Raw genomic sequence first — 10979 nt, 5'->3', positions numbered from 1 at the left:
GAGAACGTTACCTTTGTGCAACAGGGCTATCATTATTATAACATTTATACCCTGCAGTTTATTTTAATATTGTATTTTTAGATTGGTGTCACCCACCCCAAGATCTTAGATGAAGGGCTGGCAAGAAATATTAATACTACTGCTAATACAACTAATAAAGATAATATTCAGTACTGGAGCAGTTGTCATTTTTTACTCTGGACTTTAATATCTTTATGCCCTCCCCTTTAAAAGGAAATAATGTGTACTACTGATCTTTCCACAAATGGGAGAAATTGATCTTTTAGTGCGGCAGCATCTATCCCCTGGAACTGTCTGCCTCTTGATATTAGACGGGCACCTCTGCTGCACAGCTTTCAATTTCTGTTAAAAACTCCCCCTCCCGAGCAAGCACATAATAAACCTATTGATTTCCACCCTACATTTCAATGAATTTATTACATTCACATTCTTAAAGTCTATTTTTATAGCAATTTTAAAGTGAATATTCTACATCATATGTTATATCATATTTTTGCATCAAGCAATATTTACATCTTGTTAAATAAAACCCGGTGTGTGTGTGTGGCATTCACAGCCCAAACTGAAGGTGCCCCTGGGGATCAAACCTAAGACCTTATAACGTCAGTCCATCTGCCTCAGTGTTGTCTACAGCAACTCCGGGATTTCAGGCAGGGGACGCTCCCAGCCCTACCTGGAGGTGCTGCCTGGATTGACCTGGGGACCTTCTGCATGCAAAGCAGTAGCTCTGCCCGTCAAGCTTTGGCCCCTTCCCCTGAGAAATAATGCAAAGATTCTAGTTCTCATTGCTCTGCATAATGGGATGAAATAAATGGGAAGGTAGGAAAAGGTGCTGAGTCAGACCTTTGTTAGCATTGTGTACTCTTTACACTGACTAGACACTGAGCTTTAGCTTGGTTGGTAGAGCGTGAGACTTACTCTCAGAGCCATGGGTTTGAGTCTCACGTTGAGCAAAAGATTCCTGCATTGCAGGGGGTTGGACTAGATGACCCTCAAGGTCCCTTCCAACTCTACAGTTCTATGATTCTATTCTCCAGGGTTCCAGTTGCTTCCCCCTGGTCTCCCTCCTCCAACACTCTAGCCACTATGCCAGGGGTCAGCAAACCTTTTCAGCAGGGGGCGGGTCCACTGTCCTTCAGACCTTGTGGAGGGCCGGACTATATTTTGAAAAAAATAAATGAACGAATTCCTATGCTCCACAAATAACCCAGAGATGCATTTTAAATAAAAGCAGACATTCTACTCCAGTAAATACACCTGGTTCCGATTTAGAAGGCGATTGGGCCGGATCCGGCCCCCGGGCCTTAGTTTGCCTACCCATGCACTACGCCATGCTGGCGCGGTCTACTCTGACTGGCAGAGGTTCGCCAGGGCACCCTACCCAGAGATGCTGCCAGGGGCTTTCTGCGTGCCAAGCAGGTGTTCCTTACCTCTGAGTTACCGCCCTTTCCCATTAAGACCCAGAGCATTATCGCTTCCAGCCCCGAACACGGGCCGGCAGCTGCTCCCCAGGCTTTCTGAGGCAGGGGTGTTTTCTGGATCCCTGCCTGGAGACGCCGGGGATTGCAAGCGGGTCCTTCTGCATTCAAAGCACGCGCGCTCTGCCACCGAGCGCAAACCCTCCCCCGGTGACCGTATACACAGCCTTATACCTCCCCCCCCCCGCTCCGAAATGTGTACGCGTGTGTGCAAACGCATCCTGACCCTGGAATGGGGGGGGGGCGTGCACACGGCGGCAGAAACTCTGGGGAAAACACGTGATGGGAGGGAAAGCGGGGGCCCGGAGGAGGAGGAGGGGGTGGGCGGCTGGCGGGGGGCGGAGGGAGTTTCTCCGGCGCTCGCCGTTCCCGGCAGAGAGCTCAGATCGGCGCAGCCTCGCCGCGGAGGAGGACCCGGGAGGCGAGGCAGGAGCCAGCCGGAGCGGCGCTTCTCCCCGGGCTCGGCTCGGCGCTCGCCCGGGCCGGCTCCTGCCTCGGACGCCCCTTCGCAGGCCGGGCCTTCGGATCGCCTCCTCGGACGCCCCGGCGGAGAAGCAGGAGCGCTTTGGATTATAGCAGCGCCACCCCCCAAATCGCCCCCAACACTTTTTGGTGTGGTGGGGCTCTCTTGTTTTCTATCCTCTCTATCTACTTTTTTCTCTGCTCCCCCCATTTTTAATTGAGGGGGAGTTGATTTTTTTCTATTGGGGGCTTTGCCATTTTTATTTGGGGGGGGGCTCTGAGATTTTTTTTTTAAAAGGGGCTTTGCATCAAGACTTCGCCGGCTGCCCTGTTCTCTCCCCCTATCCATCCGTTTGTATCTCCCCCCGCCCAGATTCCCCTCCTGCCATTATTACTGCCTAACACCCCCCCAATCGCCTCCCCCCTGATTCTTTCGAACCAATTTCGCCCGGGTTTGCACGTGGGATTCGCTCCCCTTCCCTCTCGCCCCAAGCTTCTTGATTATTATTTTTTTGGTGGGGGTAGACAAAAAGGGGGGACCCTCCCCCCTTTGGTGGAAATCTGGGGTGGCTCGAGGAAGGAGCAGGTGGGACCCCCCCTCCTTGGCCCATCTCCCTCTGGACCCCCCACCTTTGTCTCCGGGGTGGCCCCGCCCCTTACCTCGCCCCCCCGTTCCCACGTCTCGGCTTGGGCTCGTCTTTCCGTTCGCACGTGCTTGGATTTCGCTTCTGCCCGCTCCACGCCTCGACCCGGATTCCGCCATGGCCGCCTCGGCGGGGAGGGCTCGCTCCGGACCCGCCGCCCTTTTCTGCTGCATCGGGGCTCTGATCAGCCATGGTGAGTTTCCCCCCTATGCCGGATGCGGAGGGAGGACGGGGCGGGTTTCGTCCCTTGGCTCCGGAGCATGCTTTGGAAACCAGAAACAATTTGGAAAGACGAGAGTGTCTCTGGGCCTGTGCAGAGAGCACCCCGGCCCAACTTGGATTGCTTTTTTCGGGGGCTAGGCGTTAGCAAACAAGCGATCTGTTCTTTCGTGGTCTGGGGTGTTTATACCTCGGGGTATGTGCAGAGTGCGTTTTGGAGCCAGCCCAACAAGCATCCGTGGACCCCCCCCCCCCTTGAGCAGACCAAGTGTCGTGTTGGATGTTGTCTGGGGAACCAGAGAAGTATTTCGATTTCCCCTGGGCATCTGAGCATTTGCAGAGTGCATTTCGATTACTGCTGCCTGCAGAAATGTGAAGCTGATGAATGGACTTCTTGGGCCAGTTGGTGTAACTGCTGGACTTGACGTGAGTCTCTCTGAGAGGAGTGGGGTGGCATCCATGAACCCCTAATTCAGGCATTTGTCTCCCTCTCTCCTCCCTCCCTTTCATTGAAGCTGGAACTCCAGACTTGTTCTGAAGGAGTTCTGAAGGAGTGGGGCTCAGATCTGGGACACAGCGACACAACTTCAAAAAGGCGGCTCTGAAAACATGTGGAGTGGTTTGAGGCTAACAAGGAAAGGAGCACGGAGCATGTACAGAGTGCCTTCCTCTCCTTGCACCAAGGTTGAGAGAAAGCCTAGGCCTATATCAACCCCTTGATTTTAATGTTGGGTCTCAGCCTCGTCCCATGAAGCGGAGCCTCTGAGCATAAGCAGAGGGCTTTCCCTCACTCCAACCATCCTGCTGTCGAAATTAACTCTTGACTGGCTGGCTTCTTAGCAGATGTGGAAAAACCCCAAAGGCTTCTCTGTTTTGTGCCTAGCAGATGCCCCTTTTGAAGCACTTCACCCATGGGGGGGGGGCACAAAAATTAACACAGCTCTCTCCTTGCTGCCGGTTCCTGGAGCAGCTTATCTTTACAGGTAGACTACTTCTGGACCTGAAGGTTCTACATACCTTCTTTATCAACCCCCTCCCTTCCTTCTTTGCAGCAGGGGCTATTTCATTCTTGGGAGTGGGATTCTCCCTGATCATTAGGAGAAATAGGGGCTTGCCTCTTAGTCTTCCCTGACATAGCTTTTGCTATCACGTCCTGTCTCAATGGAAGAGGTTTGTGAATATGTGCATTTTTTAATAATAATAAAAAAGCTTAATATAATGGCAGGTTATTTGTCCCTCTGATTGGAAGAGGGAAGGGAAGAATGTCAGTGCTGGGCGTGGGGTGGGGGGGAGAGACCATGTAGACATGGTTGAATCTGAGATCACACCCTCCCGCTCAAAGATTAATGGCTGTGAAACAAGCTTCCTCCACTGGCTTCTCTGTGATAATTGCTGGAGTAGTTCTGAACCTCCTCCTGACTTCCTGCGGTACCAAAAAAGACCCCCCTCCCCATTTAAACAGCCCCTTCATGGTGTGGCAGGATCCTCAACGTGGTTCATGGGCAGAGAAGTTCCAAGCAGATAGGTCCAGGGGTTCAGCTATCTGGAATCCCTGCCCAGGATGTTTGTGTGTGGAGGTGCATTGCTGAGGACAAGGCACTCTGCACATGCCTGGAGGTTGTGTTGTGGGGTTTTAAGCCCTTTCAGGGGAAGGAATCGGTACATGGCGGTGTGTCATTCGGAGTGTACACTTGCATCTGGCTTCTTGAGCTTAGACTGGCACCTTCTCTTACCCACTTCCTTTGTGTATCCCCTCTTTCCACCCCTAAAGTGCTCAAGCTGCCCCTACCCTCACGCCAACCCTGTGAGGTAGGCTGAGGACAGCAACCGTGCGCTCCTGGTAGGGATTTCAACCAGGATCTGCCCAGGCCTTCTCTGACACTCTTAAGCACTACTCCACCCTGGGCTTGAATGCGTTTACACTGAGACCGCAGCTTCATTTGTGTGGGGTTTTTTGGGGGGGAGGGGGGACAACGACCACAGAGAGTTTGTGGGTGTCTCTTGCAACCTTGCACCTGAATCACCCCTTCCCTCTAGAACTGCAAAACGGCTAGTAGCCGCTAGGGATTTTGGCACCATCATTCTGCCCAGGGAGTGGATTCCCTGATCTGTCTGCAGTGGACCACGGACAATGCTATGTATTCAGCACCCCCCCTCACTTTTCCTCTTTGCAAACTGGCTTTTTGGGGTTCACTGTGCTAGGTGTGTGTGTGTCAGTCAGAGGCAGGTTGGATTGCATGAGAAACACTTCTTTCTCTGTGGTGCTTATAATACCGGGTGCAATTCAGGACCTATGTATGGAGCAAAGGAGAACAGAAATATTGCTGTGTGTTTAATATTGATGTGTGTTTCTGGCAGATCTGGGGCAGGTGCACGGCGCCCCATTTCCTCCCCCCCATTGGTTTTTTTGTGTGTGTGTGTGTGCAAAGGGCTCTCTGGAAGGCACAACGTTGGGGTGGTGGTGGTGTTCGTGGTGGATGGTGTGTGTGGGACTTCTTGGAAGCAATGACCGCCCCCAAACACAAACACATAAAGACATTTCCTGTCGTGTAACAGTGGCTCCCTATACAAATCTTTGCACCTCTCCGTTGGGAAAGTCTGGTCTTGTACACAGCAATCGAGAAAGATGAGACTGCCTGCCTTCTTTTTTACTCATCCTTTTTGTACGAAGGAAGGGGAGAGATCTGAGGTGGGGAGAGGGCTTTACTCGTGGGGGGGCATGCTGGTGAAGTTGTCAGTGGGGCTGAGCTTCCATCCCCCCTCCTCCCCGACCTGCGCATTTCAAGGGAATCTGGATTTATCACAGGTCAAACACAGTCGCTTTGCCAGAAGAGGATGGCGATGGGTTACATCCAGCCAGAGGAATGACGGGACCTGATTTGGTCTCTCATCTGCCCATTTCTCTAACGTTGGAGAGGACCTGGTGTTTTGTCCCTGCAGACCCGAACCGAAACTGTGCCCCAGCCTTGGTGGGGGTGGCAACTTTCCCTTTTTTGCTCCTCTGCCTTCCAGTTTTCCTCCTGTTCCCGCATCACCCCTCCTGTGCACAGCCCTGTAGTGTGTCTGCTATGTGTGTACAGTTAGCTATTCCAGCAGCTGCCTCTTCTCCTTGCACTGTGGAAGGGTGTGTGTTTGTGTGTGTGAGTGGGGGGGAAATCAGTTTGCTGCCCCCCCTTCCTTCCTCTCCCCCCCACACCCAGCCAAACCCCAGGAATGGGAACGGAGCCCCGAGCGACAGCAATCTATGGCATCGCATTATAAAAACGATTAATAATATATCACGGCACAGCGTTCAAAAGCTCTGGGTCGGAGCGCCGGGCTTTACTGCCTGCGTCGCTTTCTACGCGCTTAAGTTTACAAGTAGGCTGGGAGCTCATTGGTGGGGGCCTCCTTCCCCCCTCCCTGGGCGAGCAGATGGCAGATGAGTCTGGGGATGATGGTGGGGACAGGAGCTGGCTGCAAATTGCAGCGGACTCTCCTTCTTGGCCGCGGTGATGTGTGTTCATTGGAGAGGGTTGCTATATTTAATGTTTTCGAGCTGTGATTGCTTGAGGTCGAAAGCGGTGTGTATGTGTGCTTGGGGACCCACCCCACAAATAAATGCTCCCGCTCGAGTTCTCTCGCCTTGTATGCTTTCATATGAATCATCCATATCTTTCCCCCCACCCCCCACTCCGAATCTCAGCCCTTGAAAATTGAGAGCGATGAAAAAGAAGGCTGTTTTCTAAGCTGCAACTGGTCCTTGGTGGTGGTCAATGATAAAAACGGAAGAGTGTGCCGGATCAAGCCAAGGGACCATCTAGTCTAGCATCCTGTTCTGGCAGCAGTGAACCACATGCCTCTTCTGTGAAACCAGCAAGCAGGATTCAAGCACAAGAGTCCTCTCCCCTCCTGTGGTTTCCAGCAAGTGGTATTCAGAAGCACTGCTGCCTCTGACTGTGGAGGCGCAGCATAGCCTTTTGCTCTTCCATGAATTTGTCCGATCCTCTTTTTAAGCCATCCAAGTTGGTGGCTGTCACTGCCTCCTGTGGGAGGGAGTTCCATAGTTTAGCCATGTGCTGCATGAAGAAATGGTTAACTGACGGGTGGAATCTGCCACCCCAAGAATGTGAGGATGGCCGAAAGAACAGACGGCTTTGAAAAAGATGAGCTTGACAAATTCGTGGAGGACCAACCCAGCCACAGCAATTGGCCAGGATGTGACTCCTTATCCAGTGAAGGCTCAGTGGAACCCCCCTGTCCAGATGCAGTATACCAGATATTTGTGGGGACAAACAAGGCTGCCAAGAAGAGTCCTTTGGCATGAAACCTGCTGGAATGCCAAAGAGGGTTTCAGTTTGGTCCACTGGAGTAGCTATATAAGGGTAGGGAACTTGCAGATGTGTTCCGGGCCCCGTGTGAACCAGCTGCCAGTAGCAGACTTTGGGTTTTAAAGTTTCAGTGGCGCCCAAGAAGGTAAAAATTAGAACAGCAGAGGAGCAAGAAAAGTTCCTAAACGACTACGGGGAGGACCTTCGGAAAGGAACAATAGGTACTTGGCCACCCCCCACGCCTGGTGCAAAACCAGATCCACCTCTGGATATAGACGACAAGGGAGACAACCCCATCGGTTGACAAATTGATCCAGGATGTCTTTGCAGCTTTTTAGTTGGAATATTAATGGCGCAAATTCCCCCGAGAAAAGGAAGAGAATTTTTCATATATTGAGGAAAGAACAATTAGACGTCATTTGCCTTCAAGAAACTCATGTAACTAGGCTCCATAGAAGAGTATTAACCAACAAGAGACTAGGCCAAGAATTTACATCATTAGATAAAGTCAAAAAAAGAGGAGTTGTGATATATGCAAAGGAGAGCCTAGCACCAAAATTTGTGTTTAAAGACGAACAAGGAAGAATTTTGGCGATTGAAATACAATCACAAGGAGAAAAATTTCTGATAGTAGGAATTTATGCACCAAACGAGGGGAAATCGGAATTTTATAAGAAGCTGCATGAGATAATGCTGGACTATATTGACTATACTAACATCATTCTGATGGGAGATATGAATGGGGTTGTCTCCACGCATATGGATAAGTCACAAAATCAAAATTTGACTAAAGATGGCAGACTACCAAAGACTTTTTTTGAACTTACAGACAATATGGACTTGATTGATATTTGGAGGACAAAGAACCCTCTAGGTAAAGAGGGAACATTCTTTTCTGAGGCCCACCTATCCTGGACAAGAATCGACCAAATCTGGATATCTAGAGGACTGGCTCCTAAGACTAAAAAAATAGAGATCTGCCCTAAAACTTGCTCCGACCATAATGCTTTGAAAATAGACTTAAGACTTACACCAGCTGGATCCTTCAGATGGAGAATGAATGACTCCTTGTTTAGAGATCAGGAGATTGTGAAGAAGGCCCAAAAAACGATGAAAGATTACTTTGAAATAAATTTGAACACTTCGGTGGAAAAGAAAACAATCTGGGACGCGAGTAAAGCTGTTATGAGAGGGTTCCTGATACAACAGAATACTATTAAGAAAAAACTCTGGAATGGTAAAAAGGACAAGATTTTGGAGAAGATAAGAGACGGAGAGAAAAAGTTGAGACTTAATCCAAAATCAAAAGAGGTTTTAAGAGAAATAAAATTCCATCAAGCACAATATGTGAAACTGACAAATCAAGAAATTGAATGGAAAATTAAACAGATGAAACAAAGATCATTCGAGTCGGCTAATAAATGTGGGAAGCTGCTGGCATGGCAGCTGAAAAAGAGACAAAAATTGAACTTTGTTACCAATCTAGAGGTTGAAGGAGAATGTATTCAGAAACCAGAAGAAATTAGAAAGTGCTTCCAGAGATACTTTAAAAAATTGTTCACTCAAGGACCCCAAGTGGAGATGGAGATAAATAAATTTTTAAAAAGTCACGGCCTGCAAAAACTTACACAAGATAAACAAACAGCCCTGAATTACAAAATATCACAACAGGAAATTGAAAGTGCCATTCAGAACATGCAATTGGGCAAATCCCCAGGCCCAGATGGACTTACCTCCAAATATTATAAGACATTGAAGGAATATCTGGCTCAACCATTAATGGAGGTATGTAACCAAATTATGGAAGGGAAGGGGGCACCAGAATCGTGGAAAGAGGCATTCATCACTTTGATACCAAAATTGGAATCTGAAAAGACTCAACTTAAGAACTACCGTCCCATCTCACTCCTAAACGTGGATTATAAAATTTTTGCTGATATCTTGGCAAATAGACTGAAAAAAGTTTTAAAAGAAGTAATTCATAAAGACCAAGCAGGCTTTCTCCCTGGCAGGCATTTGTCTGACAACACCAGGAATATTGTTGATGTTTTGGAGTTATTGCAGACAAATTTGAATACAAAAGCAGCTTTGATTTTTATAGATGCGGAGAAGGCCTTTGATAATATATCTTGGAAGTTTATGAAGAAAAATTTGGAAGGGATGGGAGTGGGAAGGGCGTTCCAAAATGGTATTGAAGCAATCTATTCAGAGCAAAAAGCTAAATTGATAGTAAATAATGTGGTGACAGAGGAGTTTAAAATTGAAAAAGGAACACGACAGGGGTGCCCCTTATCACCCTTGCTATTTATTTCTGTCCTGGAGGTGTTGCTTAACTTGATCAGGAAGGACCAGCAGGTGGAAGGAATACAGGTCGGAGGAAAACAATATAAACTGAAGGCTTTCGCAGATGATTTGGTTTTGACATTACAGGAGCCAGAATCCAGCACAAAAAGAGCTTTAGAACTAATTTCTGAGTTTGGTCGGGTGGCGGGATTTAGGTTAAACAAACAAAAAACTAAGGTCTTGGCAAAAAACTTGACACCTTCAGAAATAGATGGGTTTCAAAAGGAAACAGAATTAAATGTGGTTAAAAAAGTGAAATACCTGGGGGTTAATTTGACCGGGAAAAATTTGAATCTATTTAAAGACAATTATGTAAAATGCTGGTCTGAAATCAAAAAGGATTTAGAAATTTGGTCAAGATTGAAACTTTCCTTGTTGGGAAGAATTGCTGCAGTTAAGATGAATGTATTGCCAAGAATGTTGTTTCTGTTTCAGGCCCTGCAGATCGTGGACAGAGTGGAGTGTTTTGGAAAATGGCAGAGAGACATTATGAAGTTTGTCTGGCAGGGCAAAAAGCCCAGAATAAAATTTAAAATACTAACAGATGCAAAGGAAAGAGGGGGATTTGCCCTGCCGGACTTAAGGTTGTATTATGAAGCTGCATCCTTCTGCTGGATGAAAGATTGGCTTTTGTTAGAAAACACTGATGTCCTAGATCTGGAAGGGTTTAACAATGCTTTTGGGTGGCATGCATATTTGTGGTACGACAAGGTGAAGTCTCATAAGATGTTTAAAAACCATATTGTCAGGAAATCTTTGTTCACTGTCTGGACTAAATACAAGGACTTACTTGAAAACAAGACTCCGAGGTGGTTATCACCGATGGAGGCTAAGGCCACAAAAATACTTAATATGGGGGGTGGCTGGGCAAAATATTGTGAAATAATAGAAAGAGAGGGTGACACTTGGAGGTTGCAGAGTTTTGAAAAATTGAAAGGAAAGGTGCGAGACTGGTTTCATTACGCCCAAATTTTAGAGATCTTCAAAAAGGACAAAAAAATTGGTTTCCAGGTGGAAAAATCAGAATTAGAGTTGGAATTACTTGAACCTAAGACGAAAGTGCTTTCAAGAATGTATAACTTGTTGCTTAAATGGAATACTCAAGATGAGATGGTTAAATCAGCCATGATAAAATGGGCACAAGATATTGGATACAACATTATGTTTGAAGACTGGGAAAGGTTATGGACCACCGGTATGAAATTTACGGCATGTAGTGCCTTAAAAGAAAACATTATGAAAATGATGTACAGGTGGTACATGACCCCAGTCAAACTCGCAAAGATATACCATTTGTCAGACAATAAATGTTGGAAATGTAAGGAGGCTGAAGGAACATTCTTTCACCTCTGGTGGACATGCCCGAGGGTGAAGGCCTTTTGGGAAATGATTTATAACGAGTTGAAAAAGGTATTTAGGTATACCTTTAATAAGAAACCAGAGGCCTTCCTCCTGGGCATTGTGGGCCAGAGAGTGTTAAAGAAAGATAGAACTTTCTTTTT

The 10979-nt window shown here is 47.6% G+C and overlaps 1 protein-coding gene across 1 annotated transcript in view; it reads left to right on the top strand.

The window, feature by feature from the left end:
* Nucleotides 1-1897: 1897 nt before the first annotated feature.
* TMEM132E (transmembrane protein 132E) overlaps nucleotides 1898-10979 on the top strand; it is a 128046-nt gene continuing 118964 nt past the window's right edge. The window contains exon 1 of the mRNA XM_080983995.1: nucleotides 1898-2798. Coding sequence (XP_080840121.1) covers nucleotides 2723-2798 — 76 coding nt within the window. The 5' untranslated portion in view covers nucleotides 1898-2722. The remainder of the gene's footprint in view (nucleotides 2799-10979) is intronic.

Source organism: Podarcis pityusensis, assembly GCF_964106645.2.
Source record: "Podarcis pityusensis genome assembly, chromosome: 15".
NCBI classification, from domain to species: Eukaryota; Metazoa; Chordata; class Lepidosauria; order Squamata; family Lacertidae; genus Podarcis; species Podarcis pityusensis.
This window is presented reverse-complemented; position numbering and strand designations above follow the sequence as displayed.